Below are 23121 nucleotides of genomic sequence, written 5' to 3' on the forward strand. Positions count from 1 at the left end.
CAAATGTTTAAACTGGCACACAATAATTAATAACACATCCGCACATCGAGAGCTGTACACGTTTTCATACAGAGACATTGAAGGCAAGTTTTCCCAGAGTCGCCAAATGAAAGCGCACTGCTGCCACCTCCTGGATATTTAATGCAACATCCCAAATTTACACACAAATGTATTTATTGATTTATATTTGTATGTGATGCGATGTAATAAAATACCATACAATAGATTTGCATTTCTTGAAGGAAATACCTTGAAATGTACTTGAAAGGCACTTCACCTTTGTCATAACAATAGTCTGTCCAGCTGTCCAGCACACAATCATCTGAAATGTAAATACGGAAAAGGCCAATAACTATATCACAGTGTGCAAATGACAAATCCAGATTTGATATGCAAATATTATAATGCATGGCTATTATAATGCGTATAATACATGGCTGCTCAAATATGACAATTCTGTCTTACATTAACGTCACCTTCTTTTTTTTTTGGCTCAACAGCCTCAGTTCTCGTCCATTTTAATTGTATGGACCTAAAAAAAAATTTCCACAGGGAAAATAAACCGATAATACAGACTGAAAATGACACGAGGTCGACTAAATGACAGAATTGTAATTTTTGAGCGAACGGCTTCGGGTCAGGTGTATTAACAAAAGCATCTACTAAACCAATCAAATTGCCAAATACTGTGGATAAGAGCACAGCAAGTGCAATTTCAAAATTTTACTGTTTTGCAGGCACTGTAATAATCATAACTACATGATTTCATAATTAGTTATAATAGTTTATTTGGATGTTTAAAAAAACAGCATTGAGTTTTGACACTGCAGTTAAGCAAAGACAATCCAAGATGAAGCTTAACTGGAATAAATGCTAGAACTCAGCAGGACATAGGCTGATATTTTGCATTTATTCGACATCTCTTACCTCAGTGCTTTCGTTTGGATAACAAACACAAGGAAATTAATTAAAGCTGAAGTGTGTTTTTAATGTTTAAATACTTTATCCTCCCAGTTAAATATGCAGAGATACCTACTAAGCCATTCAAAAGCTAAATCCTGCCATAAGAGTATAACTTTGCTGTTTGAGAATCCCGACCATTTGGCTCAACCAATGGCGTGAGTCTAGGGTGGGGCTAACTTTCATTTGACCAATGGCGGAAAAGGAGCATATCCAATCCGTTTGGTGCTGCTAACAGCGCAGAATATACACACTTCACCTTTAACTTAGGAATTCATATGGCAACTGCATTGTCTAGCATTAAAATACCTTACTACATGTGCCATGATGACATGAAATACAAAAAACATTCAACCAGAGCTTTTATTTTAAAATTCATGGCAATGACACTAAATGTTTTGAGGAAAATATAGAGTCTGGAAGCCCAGCTGGGTCCAAGTTTTGATAAGCTCGAACAGGACCGAATAGTTAATGGTTTTATAACACGTTTGAGAAAATGCTGATTTTTCCAACACATCATATCATAATACTATCTGAATTAATTGAAGATCTGAAACAGGCAAAGCAAAAAAGTGTCACTTTATGGAGTAGCCTATTTGTTTGTGTACACACTCCATAAAAAGGCCTCATTGGAGAAAATGGACATTCATTGGGTCGTACCATCAGACTGAACTGAGAGAAGGAAATGCTGGTCGAGCTGCAGTGCAAAAATGGTGAAGATATGTGGCATAACAGAATCATCCCTAGAGGATCCAAACTTCTTGTCCCACGCACCATAAATGCAAGACTAAAATCAATATTTGCAGACGTGTTTGCCAAGCTTTAAACGACTGTGGCTGTTCTGAAACACTCACTTGCCATTTCACCTTGTGCAAATCCATTTCTACTCATAATTACATTGTAGTGTACTTGACAGGATGCAGAAACCCTTTTTGGAGAAAAGGCCAAACATATTCTGCTTACTTGGTTACAAGGCTAGTTACTGATTTTATCCAAATGGATGCAGCAACAAAAGAGTGACTGAATTTACACTTAAAAACCTCTCTCTCCTGTTCAGATGTGCAGGATTGTAGCATTCCATTAGGTATGTGCACACACACACACACATACACACACACGTGTGTTTATAGACAGCATTCTAATATATTAATGTATAAAATATATCATCTAAAATAGCTTTGACAATTTGGCTTTTGGAGTCAAAATATAAAATGTTAAAATACAAAAACAGCCATATTTGACTGTTCTCTTCTGTCCTTAAAAGTGTCTTCGATGTATACAAGTGTCTGTAGTTTTGTGAATTTAAATTTGTAAGTCACATGCCCTGTTTATGCCACCAGCGACTTGCATGTCACCATCTGCCATACTGGTTGGTTGCTTGTATAATCAAATTTTTTACTGACAACAAACCAATTTATGCTGATAAAATGAACATTCTGGAAGGAACGTGTCGTATGCAAGTTGTAACAGTGCATTATGCATTATACTAAAGCTGAACAAGAATCAGTGAGTGCTCTTTGTAAATGTGGACAGCCATTTATCAGTCTTGAAAGCATAAACACTGGGCTATTTGGGTCCACACACACTTAATTGTCATATGTCTCTAATCCTGCACATGATTAGAGACATAAATTGCTAAATGCCAGGACAACATTTATTCAAAGTGATTCTCGACTACAGTATCTGATTGAAGACAGATTGACGTGCTCAATCAGGTCAGTCTAAATTTGTTGAATTTTTGGACATGGGCAAATCCCAACACTGAAAATTAATGACTTTGGGTCCTTTCAAGTTAATTCTCAACTGTAGATCATTCAGAGGTAACATAAGCTCCATTACCAGTAACAACCACAGTCGCTGCGGCAAAGTTCGGGAAACCATAAAGGGTTTATACAGCTGCTGTGCTCACTATGGCCTACCATATATTAGCTCATTGTGATACCTCTTATCTACTGTGATATCACCCAGACAGTGTTGAACCCAACAGGACCATATGAACAGAACTCTTTACATACACTGATGAATCATATACACATAAAACATGTGTTTTACAGGTATATTGGCTTCAGTTTTTTATGCAGTATTGTTTTGGAGCAACCAGGACCAGTCGATGGAGTAAGATCGCAGTCCCGCCACACCTGAGAGAGCCAAAGCCAGGTGCAGAGAATGCAGTTCATCTGTCCTTTGTTGGCAATATAAGAAATATAAGACTGGGAGAACTGCTTGGTATGCCTTAGGATTCCTTTGTTTCTTTGGTCTCTGAGGATGAACCATCTTTCTGAGCTGTTCCATGCCTTAAATAAAGAGGGCAAAGCCCTCCATTAAACCTATAAGAAGTCTAAAGTGTGCAAAGAGGCCACTCTTAGACTGGCTGAGGTCTGTTTCTGAACAAATCCTATTGTGATTGGTCCAGGAGGATGCACTTCAACCGCCAGGCAGGCCCGGCCCAGAGCGTCTCCTCTCCATATCATCTCAGAAATGTTCTGAATATCAGACGTTGAGTGTTAACTGCTGTTAGGTCCTCCATTTAGGAAGTAAGTTGTCATTTCTCCTTTGCCCTTGACTTTCACAACGCCTCTGCACTCCAGTGTGTAGTTATAGGAGCTGAGAACCTGGTAGAGGTCAGTTGTGACCTGATACAGAGAGAAATTAAGCGCACATGAGTATTTATAAAGGTCGAAGAGTTTCTAAAGCAGGATGGACAGATTTACTGATCTAAACCTGAGACCACTAATAACAAAAGCTTGTGTTCTGCATTAAAAAAAACTATTATTAATAATAATAAAACAAATAATTACATGAAATGATTAAAAAAATTACCTTTTTAAATTAATATTGTATATTACAAATTAGATTATACTGCTCTGCATTGTATTTTCTGAAATCCAATGCTTGTTTCTTAATCATTTTGAATTGCTGATTCCACAAATCGTGCCAGTTTTGCTCTAGCACATCACACTCATCAAATTAGGTCAAATTAAGTCTTTAACAGCAATTAAGCAGACTTTATTTTCAAGATTTAGGGCCTATTATTGTTATTAATAACAATTTAAGTGAAAATTTTAATAAACCACAAACAGCAGCAACATTAAATATTTGTCAATCATGTCACATGATGTTTCTTTATAACATTTTCAACATCTTAAAACTGTATTATTTCCAGGTTTACTTGTGATTTTTTTTTAAATAACAGATTTTCAGTGTGGACTGGTCAAAAATGCATCTCACCTGTATTCTCTCAGGTACCCCAGTGCTGTCCATACGGCTGGCTACATTCACAGTATTCCCCCATATGTCATATTGCGGTTTACGAGCCCCTATGACACCAGCCACCACGGGACCTATATTGAGACCTACAGTACAAGGTCATTTATGAGCTCTCTAGACAACATACTTTTCATTTTACAACAGTAAAATATATGGGTCATTCTATGAAAGTCTTTGTCTGACAAAGTGTTTAAATCCTACAGTAAAATTATATTATTAAATTTAAGTGTGGCTAAGCCAAATCCTTACCGATCTTCATTTTGAAGTTATTGAAAGAGTGCTCATTGATATATTTCATCTGGTCCATGAGGCGCATAGCGTAGTCGGCTAAAGCACGAATGTGTGACCTTCCTGCTTTATCATAAGTGGAGTCATTAAGCCCAGACGCGGCCATATAGGTGCTGCCAATGGTTTTGATCTTTTCTAGTTGACGAAACTGATCCTCACTAATGATCTGCAAGAAAAGTGAAATAAGGTGATGACTTTCATCTAGAAATGAGAAGGAATTAAAATTCTACATTTCTAAGAATACAATTATTTTAGAAAGATGTGAAGATGCAGGTTTTACACACACACACAGGTTTAAATTTGAAATAAAGATCAACTGTTGCAAAGTAAATTAAAAATCTTTAATGCAAGAACTAAAAAAATAGTATAAACCTAGTTTAAAAAAAATAAGGTCTGTTTTCCATTTATTTACTAATAAATACTAAATAATAATAATAAATGAATTTCAAAAACACTACAAAACATGCATACTGTATATACAGATTTTTATGAATAAACATTTAAATATAGATTATTTAAAATTGATTAGTTTTAATTATTTTTTTGTTTTATTTATATTTTTTCATGACTGTCACGATATCTTTTCAACACCAACTGCAGCTTTTGCAAATAAGGGTTAGAAAATGAAATGCTAGAAGTTACTGTACCTCATCAAAGTCAGCAATGATCTCGTTGAGGAGTCTCAAGCACTCCACACCTTCATTATTGGCCTCCAGTTCCACGTAGAACTCGGAGAAGTTGCTGATAGAAGCAAACATGACAGCCACACATTCGCACGACTGATAATACAGCTCGTCATTCCGCCGCTCGCGTGCCAGAAAGTGTGCAGCCACATCTTTGGGCAAGATGTTGTGGAGAAGCCGACGGTTGTAGGCCTGAAGTTCCTCCATCTCCTCCTTCTCCTCTGTGGCCTGTGAATACAACAAAAATAGAGGACCATGCTACAAATAACAGAAAGGTAGCGCTAACAACTTGATAAATGCTGCACTGCTGCAACACTGAAAGCCAAACTGGATCATTTAATGGACAGCAATACATATTTAACAGTTTTCACAAAATATCTGCATTATTGCAAGGTCATACACAGATGAACAGACCTGTAACTTCCAGAGAAAGTCCAGTCTGGCTGTAGACTCCACCTGCTGTGCATGAAGGTAGAGCGCCAGCACAAAGAGAGTGATGACGACTGGAGTCATGATCTTCAGAGGAACCCGAGTGTCTATCACGGAGCTACAACAAATAGAGCACTGAGCATCAATGATTTCACACTAAAAGACAACAGCATGATGATCTAAAGCATTCAAATCCAATCACGTACATGCTAATCTGTTAACATGATGACTATCATATAACAATAATATCAGGCTACATAGCAATCTTTATAGTCATGCAATAAAAACAACATGCTCTCTGCCATTTCTTTAAGATCTGGGTTTATATTTCATTGATTTTTATCTTACCTTGTTCCATTAATACACTCTCTGTGAAAAGAAAGAAAAAGCACATATACTGTATCAGATGGACAGAGCACAGCAGACAACACTTTATCTTCAACTGATAAGACAAATCAGCAAGTAAACACTCAACAGAGGATCCATTATCATGGCTATGTATAGTTGTAAACTAAAGTTGACTGAATTACAGTAACTGATACTGTGAAAATTGATATTGTGCCTACTTATGCTACTGCTAAAAAGTCTGGAAATTAAAACTTCTATTCAGCAAGGATAGATTCAATTCAAATAAATGCTTTTGAACTCAATTCATTTAGTACTGAAAGAAAATGGATCACAGTTTTCACAAACAAATAATTAAGCAGAACAACTGCTTTCAACATTGATAATAAGAAATGCTTCTTAAGCAAAAAAAAATCTGCATATTAGAAGGATTTCTGAAGGATCATGTAACACTGGGGACTGATTAAGATAAAAAATTCAGCTTTGCATCACAGGAATAAATTAAATTTTAAAATCTATTACAATGGATAATATATATTTTAAACCATAATATTTCACAATATTATTGTTACACTGTTTTTGATCAAATAAATGCAGCCCTTGCTAGCAGACATCTTTCTAAACCAATTGTTTTTTTTTATGTAAAAATAAAATAAAATACTTTTTAACAGTTTGCATTCAAGCACAAGTTCACAACTGTGTTAAAGAATATTTAGCAGTCCCATAAATTTGGTAGGGACATGTTCCAACATTATTAAACAATTAATAATAATAATAAAATAAACAAGACATAACCTTATGGTCAAAAATAAATAAATCTAAAATGTTCTATAGAATATATGATAGGAATGAGGATGATGATGAGGGCGAGGCTGATCCAAGTAATTGTGCAACTAGACTAAAATCTAGATACTCACATGGCATTGGCCATGACCAGCAGGTCCACGTTGTCAAAAAGGCTGACCTCAGGCACCTCCATGATGAGCACGTACAGGATCTCAATGAAGAGCATGAGGAAGAGTTTACCAATACTGCTGACCTGTAGGAACACTGAGCAGGCCAGTAAACTGAGCAGCACACATGAAGAGAAATACTGTCGAGAGAAAAACATTCAGGCATTAGTCTTTCTCTTTCCCCTTAACTTATTCCATATATGATTTATCAAAAGACAAGCATTTCAGAGCAGTGCCTAAAATGACAACTATGAAAAATAAATTTAAAGGCCTATCACTGCTGGAAAATATTGATTTAAGTTGTCAGGCATGGAACATGGTACTATAAGCTGGTTTCAAGCTGGTCCAAACAAGTTAGTAGCTAGTCCAAATGGCTCACTGACTATATAAAGGGATAGTTCACTCAAAAATGTACAATTGTTGAAAATGTATCACCCTTAGGCCATTCAAGATGATGAGTTTATAAACTTGTAAGGCAAAAGCTGCATTTTTCTAATAAACAAATCTGTCATTAAGACGTTTGAATCTAATTCATAATAACGTACCCTCCAGCAAAAAAAAGTACATCCCTTGTGGTGCTCCCACAACAAAATCAACCAACATACTTATTTGTTTAGAACTGTTTTTGCTTGTAAACAACACTTGATCTGTGGATATTTCTCTCCTGATTCAGAAGAGACGACTTTCACTGGAGAAAGTAAAATTATGGATAGAAGACTCATAATTCAACTGAAAGCAATGGTTCGGAGTTAAAAACCAACTTAATAGCTGATGGACTGAAGTTGCTTTGAATAACTTGTGTATTATAGTGTTTTTATCAGCTGTTTGGTCTCTCATTCTGACGGCACCCATTCACTGCAACGAATCCTTTGGTGGGCAAGTGATGTAATGCTAAATTTCAAAACTCAAACTTATCTGCATCTCGGATGGCCAGAAGTGGAGTACATTTTCCAGCATATTTTATTTTATGTGAACTATTCACTATGTTACAAACTAAACTGATCTGAGAACAGTGTCACACCTCTGGGAAATTGCAGGTGGGTGACAAGCTGTTGCAGAGGCTGCCCTGAGACCAGAGGGAGTAGTTGAAAGAAGAGCAGCGGACATGGAAAGCATTTACATCGCTGGGGCTGATGTTAAACTCCTGCCCTAAACATGTCTTCAGGTCATCCGTACTGCAGGTAAACTACAGGACAGATAAAAATGTTTCTCAGATGAAGGTACGTGACAGTATTTCATTTAAACATTACAAATCAGAGTAGCAAACTGTGAAGCACTTCCATGTTAAAAGTCAATTACTTCAGATTATATGATTTCAGTGCCACTAGCAACACTATACATGATTGCATAACTATTTCTATGTTTTTTTTTTTTGCAATTCTATCTCTACTCCTGAAAGTCTTGAAATACTGTCAGACGTTAGTTGTATGACTACATGGATATATAGTGTATGTATCGCTAGTGTATGAAATAACTAAATATCAGAGGCATTAAGGCACAGAATCCTGAGGTTTAGACTTGTGAGACTCACAATGTTAATGAAAGCGGAGAGAAAGACCAGGACGGTTGTAAAAACCCCCACCAGGGTGCTGTTGAGTCTGGATTGAACAATTCTTTTTGAGAGAGTTTGCAGAGGCACAGGGAAAAACTGTCAACAGAGAGAAACATGAATTGAATTTCACTATATTACTAAACATAACCCAACACTATCTGGGAATGATTTAATGTTGTCACATGATGAAAATCTTGAACTTTTTTTTTCAAATAAAAGTATAAAATTGTACATTTGAAGTGATTTTCTACTCAATGAATCCTGAAAAAAAAAGAAAAATGTATCTCTGTTCCCATAAAAATATTTTGAAATATTATCAACACTGATGATACAAAATGTTACTTAAGCACCAAATCAGCAAATTAGAATGATTTCAGAAGGATCATGTGACACTGAAGACTGGAGTAATAACTGCTGAAAATTCAGGTTTGCCATCACAGGAATACATTAAACTTAATTCAAATAGAAAACGGTTATTTTACAGTATTTTACAATATTACTGTTTTCACTGTATTTTATCTTAAATAAATGCAAATTAAATACAGTGTCTAAAAAACATAAAGCAAAGACCTTATGGATCTTGTGGGTTTGCAGAGATTTTGTAGAATGGGCTTTTATAAAAGACTTTTCACAGGTCAGGAAGTTCGGAATCTAGTTCCACAGCATCTCTAAGGAAAGACCAGTGATGCCCCTTGCCACCCATTGAGCAATACAGTGACAGTTCCACCTCAGTGCTCACAAATGAGCTGCCAGCGCTTCATTGTGTCTCTGTCTTTGCTCTGTGTGACTCATTGTCTCTGGAGATCAGCTCAAAGTTACGCTCCTAAAAGCCCCAAATCAATCAAACCCGCTCAGATTGTTTTAATACCAACATTTAACTCACCCCAAAACAGGAGTAAATGGCTGAGATGAACATGACAGCCATCAGAAGGACCAGGCAAACCATATAGAAGCCAACCATCAGCCCGGAGCTGCAGAGCAACAAACAGGTGTAGAGAGGGGACTAGGTGAATAGAAAATAGCTATATATGTATAATATATATCATAATTATTATAGGGTCTAAGGGAGAGATGAGTCCTGCTTTGGCTGCTCAGATACTAACTGTCTTCACCTTTACAAAATCGAAACGAATGAAAGCTCAAGTGTATTCCCATTCATAAATCAAACAAAACCTTCTCTAAGCCTATGGCTTGTTTGAATGGACCAGAAAACATTTGCAAGAATCAGGTATTTTAACTGAAGTGTACTTACTGCGGCACAATGATGATCTGAATGAAGCAGATGAATAAAAAGACGAGGGAGGCACAGGCTACGTATGCTCCGAACCTGGCGTCTACCTGTTTGGAGTACTGAGAGAAGGTGAGGAAAGAGGAGAGAAAAGAGTGGAGTTACAAATACAGTTTAAATGCCATGTGAAAGCATAAAACAAAGTGTTTTACTGACCGAGAGGTGAGGATGTGTTAATGTTCATTGTTTAATTCAGTTTTTACTGAAACACTAGGGTTCCCAGGCAAATGTTTTCCAGTTCTTTGTGATAACTGGATGATTTTAAAAACATTTTACAGATATTGCACACACAAAGAGCAATTTCAAGCCCGTTAAATCTTTTATCTTAGTATTATAAGCAAAGAAATAATGCATTATACATTTTTAGGACATTTAGGTCTGGAAATTACAACTGTAAAATGTATTTTACTGTAAAACTTCCACAGTACTGAAAACCCTGAAAATATTAGATCTTTAAAAACTGTGTGTGTAATCCAGTTGTTAGTAAAGTAAAATAAAATAAAATACTCTTCAGTGCACATGATCCCTCACAAATCATTCTAACATGCTGATTTGGTTCTTAACGTTTCTTTATTAATGTCGAAAACAGCTGTGCTTCTTAATGTTTTTGCGGAAAACATGATGCATTTTCTTTCTGAATTCTTTGATGATAGTAGAAAGTTAAAAAGAACATCACTTATTTGATATATCTTTGGTGACATAAATGTCTTTCTCAATTTTGATTAATGGAATTCATCCTTTCTAAATAAAGCAAAAAAATTTTATTTCAAAAACAACAAATCTTTTCAGACTCAACAGTAAATATGTAAAATAAATTTAAAAAAGAAGAATAAAATAAAAATCAAGTACACATCTTTAAAGACTATGGAAGATAACTGCTTCATTCATCAGCCTAAAATAGACGTTCTGGACACAGACAATCAAAGACCACAAAAGCAATAATTATCTCCCCTCCAAACAGGAGGCAAGTCTCTGAAAGAGCAGTGTGATCAGAAGTACGAGGACCAGCACACAACCAGCTAAAAGTGGAGGATGAGAACATAAATGCAGAGGCTGAGAAACTTTCTACTACCCTTCCATCAGTATCTTTATAGAGAATCCTATTCTCCTACACTGTGACAGAAACAGCATCTTTTCTGGGAGAGTTTGGGCATCTCTCTGAGGTGGGAGAGGTCAATGTGACAAATGCTTTGAAGGTAACACCATAAAATGCCTTAAATCACAGTGCAGCATAAAGACGTCAGTCTCTGACTCATTCTGAACCTGGACCTTGAATTTCATTGCCTCTATTCATCTTAGCAGCATGCCACATCTTTGAGCTATGCTGAATACTTTTTTCTGTACAACAGAACCATAATGGACATCTGATTGGCTCACTGACCTATTGTTTTCAACTGACTGAACAATTTACCAGTTATAATAACTAATGATCTGTTAAATGGTTTCCTGCTCACAAGTCATGCAATTTACAACAAAATCCTTAGAAGGCTAGATAATGTCAGCTTGATGATGCATTTAAATCAGAAGAACTTTTTTCTATAATAATAATAATATTAATAATAACTATTATTATTTAAGCTTGACAGGCATAAAAACACACTCACATGATCGACTGACGTAAAGTGCAATCAAGATTTTCTGTGGACAACAATGTGAAATTTTTTAATCTTCACAAGAAGCTTTAATATAGTGCATAACAGACTAATTTTATAGTTTTTTTTGGAGCTTGACAGCTGTTATTAAAGCATTCATTATCTACTATTTTAGTATTTATTAATATTAAGCTTTTATTTTTATATTTTCAGTTTACATTTTAATGTTTGATTAATTTTGTTATATGCTTTTGTCATTTTTTGTTAGACTTATTTCTATCTATCTTAAATTTATTTTTGTTTCAGTTTTAGTAATTTTAGTACATAAATTTATTTTATTTCAGTAAGCTGCCATTTTATTTTATGTCATATTTTAATTATTTCAATATATTTTGTTTAATGCATGGAAAAGAGCAGTGTGAACACTTTGCTAAACTTCTCCTTTTGTGTGGTTCATGGAAGAAGAAAAAAAAACATTGTGTGGATTAGCATTACCTAATAAATCAAGTTGTGGTATTAAGGTTCATCTTATCACTGAAGCTATTCACAGACATGAAAGCCATACCTTCTTCTCCAGGTCAGGTTCTCGGAATGTCAGCAGAAATTTCTTGACATGCTCGGACCGTAATCGGTCAATGCTTCGAGCGTCAATGGCACGTGCCAGAAACTCGTCCACCTCATCCTCAGGGTTCAGGTTTTCTTGGGCGTTTCTGAAAATGAAATGTCTAGATAACAAGACGAGACCGTTTTTCTACCTTCTTCTTCCCCTCTTAGTTATCATTTAACTTAATAGTATACAGCCAGACCATTAAAAAGCAGCAGTACCGCAACCCCAAAAGGGCAGCTTTAGAATCAACATGGTTACCAGCCTTGGATGAAAACTGAGCTGATTACACTGAGAAAGAACAAATCATCGGCTAAAGAATTCAAGACCTTGCAGTCATGTTCATGCAGTAACTGCTAAATCACATTAGAAAAACTAGAAAGTGCTCATTTGACAGAGAAGTTTCAAAATGGACATATAACGGGTTTGGAGTCGCTCAGTTACAGTATATGGTTTGATTGTGAATTGCCTTATGAAGCAAACTGGCTTGCATATCTGCATTCACATGTTTAGATAAATGCTGACTAGAAAAGCACAGTGATGCATGTGTAAGTATCAAGAGTCCCAGGATTCTAAGTTCTCACTACATGCATGTGTTGATTAGTTGATTTATAGTTGGCAGTTCAATCAAATTTGAATATATTTTAGTGTCTTATTAAGTAGGCCTGCATGGAATCTGTGCCAACAGCTCAGTAGTTTCTGACAACAACAAATGCACGTCATTCACAAAGTTGTGTGTTTTTTCCATTTGTTTTTCCAACTTAGAGTTACAATGATTAAATATCTTTTAACTACAAACAACTTTAGTAGACTTAACTCCCTTTTCAGTCATTTAATCCATTTTGCAGTTTCCCACCCCCCATATTCAGCAGCTCTACTATGTGACACTGAACAACCAAGTACTTGCTTGCTTGATATATAATTCAACTGATGCATTCCGTGTCTGTATTGGTTATTTTATAACCAATAAACTGCTTTGAACGCATTGCATTCAACCACATTTAAAAGTCTGTACTATACGTTTCATAATGATAGTTTTACTCATTTTAAGTGTTACTTAATGCAAAGCTATATATACACACACCATTCAAAAGTTTGGGGTCAGTAAGACTTTTTATTTTTGAAAGAAACTATTCAAACTTTTATTCAATGCAAGAATGCATTAAATTGATTAAAAATGTACAGTTATTGCATTTATAAAAAAAAAACTTGATTGCAAGTAAATGCTGTTTACTATTCAAGTGCATTTGAACCATTCATCAAAGAATCCTGAAAACTGTTATGGTTTCCACAAAAATATTAAACACCAAATTTGTTTTCAACTGATAATTATAATAATAATAATAAGAAATGTTTCTTGAACAGCAAAACAGCATATTAGTATGATTTCTTATATGTCACACTGAAGACTACAGTAATGGCTGCTGGAAATTCAGCTTTACTGTAAATAAATTACATTTTAAAACGTGACCCTGGACCACAAAATCAGTCATAATGGTATATTTAAAAAAAAAAAAAAAAATTAAGCTTTCCATTGATGTATGGTTTGATATTTAAAAAACTGAAATCTGAGTGAGCAAAAAAAATCTAAATACTGAGAAAATTGCCTTTAAAGTTGTCCAAATGAAGTTCTTAGCAATGCTTATTAGTAATCGTAAATTACTTTTCCATATTTACAGTGGGAAATGTATGATCTTAATATCCGAATGATTTTTGGCATAAAAGAAAAAAAAAAGATAATTCTGACCCAAACAATGGTTTTTTGTTTTTTTTTGCTATTGCTACAAATATACCCCAGTGACTTGAATGGTTTTTGTGGTCCAGGGTCGCACTTCTTTCCAAAACCTTCCTGACTCCAAACATATAAACAGCAGTGTATATCAGATACATACTGTAATCAATTATTAATAAAAGAACTGGCATGCAGGGTGGAGGAAGGAAGCATGTATTCCATATACTCACTTGTCTTTGGGATCCTCAAACCCCTGCAACAAAATTGGAAGAGAAATGCATTACACATCAATGCAGAATATATGAGCATTTGTAAAATCAGCACAACAGTGTCCCCTTTTGGAGGACCTTTACAAAAAAAAGAAACAAAAGTTCTTGATTAAAGGGATTGAGCGAATTTAAAAGCTTTCTTCCCTAGAATTTATTTTCCCTGGAAAATGTTTGCAACACAAACTTCGTTTCTTGTTGGAGTAATAAAAAAACAATGATTTACCCAACACCCCATTCCAAAACAAGCATAAATCTTTATTCATTTCTCATACTGTCATGCTGCAAATAACAGAACAGTGACTAACGCAGGAACAAAATATAAACAGGGAGACGGGAGAGGTTGGGGAATACAAGAAATATACATAAATAAAGACAATCATTTTACGGAAAGACTGCAAAGTCGAAAACAGAGCACTGCTGTGAGACTGAGAAATTATTATGTCTGTACTGATATAACCGAATACATGATGACTGGCATTGTGTATAAACAAGCTTAGAGCTGATTCAGGTGGCTTGATTTATGACCACAAGCTCTTTTGGAGGAATTTCAATTCCGACCCCACTGAGAACAGAAGTAAACCGAGCCTGCTGATGAGGCATTGATTTATCGTGGTAGGAGGACATGGGAAACATGGAGAGGAAACCAAATAGGCTCATGTTTCACACGCGCTTTAGCGGTTAGTGTTTTGTGTTTTCCTCAAAGCGTTTTAAATGGATACTGAAATACACAAAAAATAGATACTGCCTACAAAGACATCTGATTGCTTTACACAGTAATTAATACTATATATATTAAAATTACTATTACTACTGAGGACAGTTTATGTCTCCAAAACTGGGTTCAAACAAGCAAAAGGCTTTTTCTTGAGGTTTAGAAGACCATACAAAACTCATTCGACTCTGTCCAGAACTTATAGCAAACATTTTAAGGTTTTTTTTTTTTTTTTTTTTGGATTTTTTGTTTTTTTGCTGTAGAATTGGTATAGAATATGCCTTTTTTAATTCATTTTGGAAATTACTTGTATTAGTATTGACTGCTGAAAACCGCGGTAATACAAGAACCCCATTCTCTACAATAAGTGCTTTGGATAAAAGCTTCTGCTAAATTATATTATATATATATATAAATAGCAGATATGAGGGTCAATGAATTGGCTGAGTGTTCCCATTAAGTATCAAATGATAATTTAATGGTAATTTCGAACCACTAAACATTAAATTATCAGAGAAAACAAGCATCCATGAGACAAGTTGCTAGATGCACAATAATAGTGACTAAATTTATAGACTCAGTGTGCACTCCTACACACAGGCCTCCATGTATTCACTCGACAGAGACTACGACCCAGTCAGTATGTTGATGTGTTACACCATTTGTTTCTCTCCTTTGACTAACCAACACCTTCTGGGCCAACGCAAGCCTCTAGACAATACAACAGACTTAAACAGGTGCTTTTGTTATTAGGAAACAGAAATTCTGTTCGTCAGAAAACACCATGTTTATCTCCCTTCATCAATGCTCTGTGTTTGTGTAGGCGTGGACAGATATCTGGCAATTACATGCTAGTCTGAGCTCCAGCAGGATATATCGAGCGGGATTTATCTGTGCCACTATCTAACAGAGCTGCACAAATAATTACAAACAGGCTCTCATTATCTGCTGTTGGTTGGACAAACACATCGCAACAGCAAAATACAATATCTACCAACCCCCTGCTGGTGGATGTTGTAACTACAGATTTTGAAACATTCTGCTCTCTCTTTTTCTCTCTCTTATCATTCAAAAGATTGTGGTCTGTAAAGTAGTCTCTGATGCTGACCATTTATTTGTCAAAACAGCAATGTTAAAATATTATTACAATTGAAAATGGTTTATCTTTTAATTTGTTTCAAAAAGTAATTTATTCCTGTGATGACAAAGCTGAATTTTAATTTGTTATTACTACATTCTTCAATGTCACGTGAAGCAGAAATCATATTAATATGCTATGAAACATTTCTTATTATTATCAAAGTTTAAAACAGTTGGCGGCTTAATATTTTTGTGGAAAATGTATATAAAAAAACCACATTTATCTGAAACAGTATTTTTGTAACATTAGCATTATCTCTGTCTGTTTTGATCAATTTAATGCACCCTTGGTAAAAAAAAAAAAATTCTTACTGACACCAAAAAAAAAAAAGTATATATATATATATATATATATTTCATAATAGTATCATTGATGTTTTCTAGAGCCCTAATGATCAGCTGAAAACTAATGTGGCACATTTATCTTGAAATATTTAAAATCATAAAATTCTACAGGATCCCGTGGCAGAGAGCAACTGAAATTTAGATGTTTTCTGTTTAAATTATTTTTACTTTGAAGTTTAATGAATGAGAATAATAATAGATAGCTTTAATTAGCAGAAATCAACCTATGAATGGTTAATTCCAGTCGTACATTAAACTGGGACTGGCAAGGTTTTCTAACATAGAAATATTAGTTTTTGACAATATTTTGAATTTAGATTTTATTTTTATATTTTCTGTTTCTCATTTTAAGTGTAATGAATGGGAATGGATAGCTTTAACAGCCCACTCCCAGTTGTACATTCAACTGGGATTGGGAAAAGTTTTCTAACATAGAAAAAAAAAATCATATTACCGTAACATATCTTTTTATAATGGAAATGTAAATAGTCCTACGTATAGTACAACATATCAGTTGTAGTTGGAACAAGTTATGCTTGATTTCGGTGTTCCTTCTTACTATGTTAACCAAGATAAGAAGGAACAGGTGATTCAGAGAAAGAAAAGATAAAGGGTATTCCCATGGAGCACACAGGAACTAATTGCTGGTTCCACTTTGCCTGATTAAATCCCTCAGGGCGGTATGTGAGGCAATCCAACTTTATTTAATTAGAGTGCCGTTCCCTTTGGGTTCCAGAGCTGAGAACTGAATGAAAGAACAGGGACTACACAAAAGGCATAAGGCCCTTTACATGTGGCCCTAAAGCAATGTCCTTGGGATTGTTTTGGCTTAGTTAACACATAGTACAAAAAGCCACTCCTGTCAAAGGCCTTATCCTGCAACAGAGGCAGTAATGGGTTTTAGAAACACAGTAATTAGAGTAAATGCAAACCAACTGTTTTTCACAACTTAGACAATGTTGTCATCTAACAAGGGCGTTTAATGCGGCCCTTTCAAAAGTGTAGTTTCCTCACCATCCTCTTCATCTCTTTGGAAACTTGATTGCCACCCAGGTGATTGTAGAAGGGCCGGTCGGTCCAGTGAGTGCTATTATGTGTGACCGAGTTGGTGCGTTGCCGGTTCATCTTAGCAATCATGGCCTTTTCTTCTTTCTGTGAAGGGAAATACAAAACCAGAGTAGTATTACGGGCCATGCTTTTTAATGCCATAGTCAATAACAAGCTTGTCCTCTGTCGTCACATGTCCCTGAATTTATCCACATAGCTTAATTGCATTCATCTGCTTGCCAGCATCATGTGAGTCACGCTATTCCTGAATGCTAGGTGTTTCTGCTTGAAAAGGATGTGAATATTAATGGAGAATCACAGCATGTTGACCTCAACTGCCTCAGGTTAAAAAGTTGAATAATTGGAAATACACAAGAGAAAGCAGACTCCAAATTTATTTTTTTCACTCAACTTTATAATAAAATAGAACTGATACCATTTGTTAATGAGGATAAAAAAGAAGTCTCACCCGCTTCTGACTGCAGCCCACAATGAGGTAAGTTTCAATGTTGTGCTTCTTGAGATAGACGTTTCTTTCTCCACCAACTCCAGGTTCCACATCATAATCCCCATTCAGATAGTTCAGTGTGGCCTTGGTGATATGAATACGCCTGAAATGATAAAAACAACTTTCATGAGGCATAATGTAGACAGGAAGATGCCCTGGAATGGAAATGCCACATTTGGAATGGAATCCTATTGTATTACGGTAAATACAGAGCATGTACTGCTTACAATTTTTTAATAGTGTGTGAAACAGAACACATTATGAAGCAATGAACATTCAAGTTATTTTGAGCAAGTGGCATTCATATACTATTTTGGGAAATGAAACACTTATTTTGTATCAAAATTCAGATATAAATGCTTTAACCTTTGGCAGTCCAAAAAAATTATAATAATTGGAAATGTTAGGGTGATATTGCTTCTACTTGCAGTGTAATTTTGTTTATTTTATTTAAATTAAAGTTTGAGATAACGACAATAATCCTGGAGATATAATAATATTTGATTGTTTCATGATCATATAATTTGTTATATATATATATATATATGTGTGTGTGTGTTTGTGACTTCAGGTGAGAGACTTCAGGTGAGAAAACATGGACCCAAAAAAAGAATCCAGAGTTCATGAACCCACCCTGCTTTGCCCCCAGCTTCCATGTGATTGGCCAAGGTGACATCGTTGGACCAGACATCAAACTGCCACTTCCTTAATCCCAGCACCCCACAGTGGACTCTCCCGCTGTGTATCCCCACACGCATGTTGACGTTGACTCCGGTAACTTCCCTCACCAGCCTGGACCACAGAGACAAAAAATAATTCAGTTCATCATATATGACACATTGAGAATATACTAAATTGAACTCTGAAGGTGATATTAAACTTCGTTTTAAATGGTCAGTACTGTGAAATCTGTTTACATATAAAAAAAATAATAAAAAAATAAAACCAATATACCTTATTAGGTGTCTGCTTTCAACTGAAATGAGAAGGTGGTGTCTTCACTGAATTAATAAAATCTATAAAGAAACTGGCACTTTACCGGTGTTAAAGTGGAGAAGTCGTGGCCTAATGGTTAGAGAATCGAAAGGTTGTGAGCTCGAGTCTCGGGCCGGCAGGAATTGTGGGTGGGGGAAGTGCATGTACAGTTCTCTCTCCACCCTCAATACCATGACTTAGGTGCCCTTGAACAAGGCACTGAACCCCCAACTGCTCCCCGGGCGCCGCAGCATAAATGGCTGCCCACTGCTCCGGGTGTGTGTTCACAGTGTGTGTGTGTTCACTGCTCTGTGTGTGTGCACTTTGGATGCGTTAAATGCAGAGCACGAATTCTGAGTATGGGTCACCATACTTGGCTGAATGTCACTTCACTTTAATAAGCAGCGACATGTCCAGGTATATCTGCGAATGATTTATACTGTATTTCAAATAAAAATATGAACATAAAAATGTTATTCAACTATGAGTCTTATTTAAATAAAAACTAAAATGTTTACTTAGAACTTAGGTTAAGTATTCAGAATATTTGAATATGGTGAAATAATTTATTCTTGAAACAAATAGCAAAATAATAAACCCTATAAAAAGCAAAGCAAAAACAAAACAAAGCAACAAACATAGCAAAACTGAAATCAAAACAAAACGCAAAAAAGATCCCATACAGGACTGAACCAACAAAGACATTAATATGTCACACAATAAGATTGCAGGAAATATGACATGTTCCTCTCTCCTTTCAAGTTTCATTCACAGCCGATGCTCAGGTAGCATTTAATATGTGGGCATTTGTGATCATTTTCTTTTAATGGTTGGTTTCTGTTCGCTAACTCTCTCTTTTTCAATGTGACAAATGTAATATAATGCATTTCAAACATTTGGACCCTGGCATTTTAATATATGGTATCATTCATAACCTTATCCACTGACACATCTCATCTCACTGTTCCCTATATGAAAAAGTCCTAAGGTGGATTAGCGTACCCTGAAATGCACCTTTCCACTGGGCACATCAACAATTCAACACAGCACATTCTGATCCCAACATCACTCAGCAAACAAGCCATCAAACTCTTTTGAACATTGAGGACGACAGGCAAGTCTGCGGAAAAATGGTCTCTTCCTGTGATGGGGCACTGGGGCGGCTGGCTGCAGCTCAGAGAAACACAGACACGTGCTCATTGGAGCAGAAAGCCAGTCACCACCATTCCTGCCTTAACAAACAACTGCTCAGAGACACTGAACATTAGAGAACCAGGACTGTGCACACGTCCACACACACGCAAACAACTCAATAAATGGGTGACTGACCTGACCAATTAGAATAGCAGGACAAACTCATAGAGGGCAATTCAAAGTTTCTATCGAGAACGTAATGCTTGTAACAATTTAGTCACGATTAGTAAAAGCAGGTAAATTAGATTAAGTGTGCTCTCTCAGCTCAGCCCTTCTGTGAACTTTCATTCTGTGCACTTACAGAGGTATTGTATGTTCCATGAACCGGGTACAAAATATTGAATATCATAAAAGCTGTTTTTTTATTTTTCGTTCCTTATTCATTACTTATTGAGGCCACCCTGCTTAAAATATAACTTAATATCTTGCAATTTTCTAGGAATAAACAACAACATGGCAAAATTACAAAACAAAATTGGTAAAATTTTATAGTGTAACACAACTGTTTTAAAAGATTCATAAACAATATTTTAATTAATTATTACACACACACACACACATATATACATATATATATATATAATATATATAGGGGTTTTTGACCAAGATGACCTGGCCTCCACAGTCACCGGACCTGAACCCAATCGAGATGGTTTAGGGGTGAGCTGGACCGCAGACAGAAGGTAAACGGGCCAACAAGTGCTAAGCATCTCTCGGGGAACTCCTTCAAGACTGTTGGAAGACCATTTCAGGTGACTACCTCTTGAAGCTCATCAAGAGAATGTCAAGAGTGTGCAAAGCAGTAATCAAAGCAAAAGATGGCTACTTTAAAGAACCTAGAATATGACATATTTTCAGTTGTTTCACACTTTTTTGTTATGTATATAATTCCATATATAATTCCACATGTGTTAATTCATAGTTTTGATGCCTTCAGTGTGAATCTACAATTTTCATAGTCATGAAAATAAAGAAATCTCTTTGAATGAGAAGGTGTGTCCAAACTTTAGGTCTGTACTGTGTATATATATATATATATATATACATATATATACGCACGCACACCGACACACGCACGCACACACACACACACACGCACGCACACACGTGCATAAATGTACAACTTCCATAAAACCAGTATATATTCCACATTATTATGGAAAGAAAACTTTTTTTTGTGTGTATATATTTGTGGAAATTGCCAGATCCTGATTCACTGTAGCATCTCTTTTCCATCTCCTGGCTGAAGTACATTTTTCAGGGAGACATTTAAAACAAAATACAAAAGCCTTGTTGTTCCTGTCTGATAAACAGAAGTAACACCGTAATACTCACGAGATTGCTTCGATCATGTCCACACCCATCTCCACGCAGCAGTGCGCATGGTCGGCACGGGCCTCAGGCAGCCCCGACACGCAGTAGTAGCAGTCGCCCAGGATCTTAATCCGCAGACAGTGATTCTCCTGCAGTGAAAGGGTGATTTTGTTGTTTGTTTTATAAAACCCTTCACTCCAAACTAAAATGAATGCATTACATGTAATTTCATAGTCATTAAGGTGTATTAGTAGAGTTCCCATAAATGTGTTACATAGCCTTTCTCCCATTAAAATCCCCTTCACATACTGCAAATGGTTTTTCCTTTTAAGGTTGTGAATTTTTATATGGATTTATATGATTCATGAAGACAAAACAACCTCAAATCATAACTGTTCCCAAATGGCTTTAAAACATCAGATTTTAATCTGTCTCTACAGTGTTTTTTTTTTCTAAGTTTGGCATCTCACATGAATTCAAAAATCCATCCCAATTTTGGAAAACATGAGTAATCTAAACAAAAAGCTCTTGGAAATGGATTTCAAAAAAGGCAACATAATAGATATAACAGATAACGGATACTGTAAGAATAGTACAACCAAAAATGCAAATTCTATCGTTATTTGTTAATCAATGTATGACTTCAGATAACTTATCTGTATAACTTATCAATATAGCGTAATTTAGCATATATGATGCTTTTATGGTTCTTTTTTTTTTTTAAGCTTGCAACCTTCAGTCACAATTCACTGTAACTGCATGGAAAAGAACAACCAGAATGATCTTCAAAATTTTGAATAAAAAAAAAAGAAAGGTTTTACAGGTATCGAAATGACATAAGGGTGAAAAATAATGACAAATGTAATTTTTGGTTGAAATCTCATATTAAGCATTGTTTATATTTGAGTGCTATAGGCATCTTATTTAATAACAATAGTTTAACCAAAAATGCAAACATTATTTACTCACTGTGCAACTTCAGAAGACTAATACAGCAAATATGATACTTTGAACAAATGATGAGAAATTTCATTTTTGGTTGAACTATCCCATTAAATGGTGTTTTCCGAAGTACTATAGGTATCTTTGTTTGTAAGTCATCAAAACAGAATAGAAGAAACCAATGGAGAGCAGAAGAGGAAGCCTCAGGCTGGGCACAGGACTCACGGCAGCAGGACCGGGTCTCATGACAGCCACCTGAATGTCACCCCAGTGCATGCCTTCATTTAACCCACAGCCCATACAACAACCTCTATTGTTGATCATCAGGGCAAAGTGCGTATGCATGCTTTTTTGTCTTTTTGCTCGAAGGTTTTTTGAAGTCTGCAAACATCTGAACAGACAACTGATGGTTTCCCCTTTGAGGAACATCTCTCTGCAGCAGCGGAGTACGTGCACAAATGCATGGCAACTTGGCTGTAATGAGTCACCACCACTGGTGGATATAACAAGGAGATAGTTGTGCTGGAAAACAGCGAGAAGCATGATCGTCAACACTTAACTGACAGGAGGGAGGGCTTATCTATCCCAGTGAGCTGTGTGAGTGAGATGCAAGCGGAATTAATCTGATTACATCTCAGTTTGCCATCGTGTTTCAACAACAAAAAGCTGTTTGGCTGCGGGTGTGGGCTGTTCTGTGGACACTCACGGCGGCCAGTTTGTCGAATCGTGCGAAGAGCTCGTTGAGGGTCATCACTAACTCCTGAGCTGTGCACTGGGAAGCCAGACTGGTGAAGCCCTCAATGTCGGCAAAGAGGATACTGCAGAGAAAGAGAAACATCAAACAGAATTAGAGGTTTCATCAGATAGGGGCACTTTTATATTTTAGGCATTGATTTTTATTAACAGATGTTTTCTTGAGATTATCCTCGAGATAATCGAAATCCTCCTTAATATTGTGGTTACATTAAACATCTAAATATCA

The 23121-nt window shown here is 35.9% G+C and overlaps 1 protein-coding gene across 4 annotated transcripts in view; it reads right to left on the reverse strand.

The window, feature by feature from the left end:
- Positions 1 to 763: 763 nt before the first annotated feature.
- The window catches only part of LOC132153087 (adenylate cyclase type 5-like), an 89210-nt gene continuing 66852 nt past the window's right edge, over positions 764 to 23121 (reverse strand). For 2 of the 4 annotated variants that reach the window (XM_059562274.1, XM_059562276.1), the window contains 18 exons: positions 22846 to 22957; positions 21219 to 21346; positions 18348 to 18506; positions 17676 to 17817; positions 17174 to 17311; positions 13924 to 13946; positions 11923 to 12067; positions 9730 to 9827; positions 9361 to 9448; positions 8457 to 8573; positions 7947 to 8111; positions 6890 to 7065; positions 5976 to 5996; positions 5613 to 5745; positions 5163 to 5426; positions 4477 to 4681; positions 4189 to 4313; positions 764 to 3593 (listed from right to left, as the gene is read on the reverse strand). In XM_059562274.1, the coding sequence (XP_059418257.1) occupies positions 3465 to 3593; positions 4189 to 4313; positions 4477 to 4681; positions 5163 to 5426; positions 5613 to 5745; positions 5976 to 5996; positions 6890 to 7065; positions 7947 to 8111; positions 8457 to 8573; positions 9361 to 9448; positions 9730 to 9827; positions 11923 to 12067; positions 13924 to 13946; positions 17174 to 17311; positions 17676 to 17817; positions 18348 to 18506; positions 21219 to 21346; positions 22846 to 22957 (2368 nt within the window). In that variant the 3' untranslated portion in view covers positions 764 to 3464. Of the gene's footprint in view, positions 3594 to 4188; positions 4314 to 4476; positions 4682 to 5162; positions 5427 to 5612; positions 5746 to 5975; positions 5997 to 6889; positions 7066 to 7946; positions 8112 to 8456; positions 8574 to 9360; positions 9449 to 9729; positions 9828 to 11922; positions 12083 to 13923; positions 13947 to 17173; positions 17312 to 17675; positions 17818 to 18347; positions 18507 to 21218; positions 21347 to 22845; positions 22958 to 23121 lie in introns of all 4 variants that reach the window. The other 2 variants (XM_059562273.1, XM_059562275.1) reach the window with 1 other exon arrangement.

Source organism: Carassius carassius, chromosome 11, assembly GCF_963082965.1.
Source record: "Carassius carassius chromosome 11, fCarCar2.1, whole genome shotgun sequence".
Taxonomy (NCBI): Eukaryota; Metazoa; Chordata; class Actinopteri; order Cypriniformes; family Cyprinidae; genus Carassius; species Carassius carassius.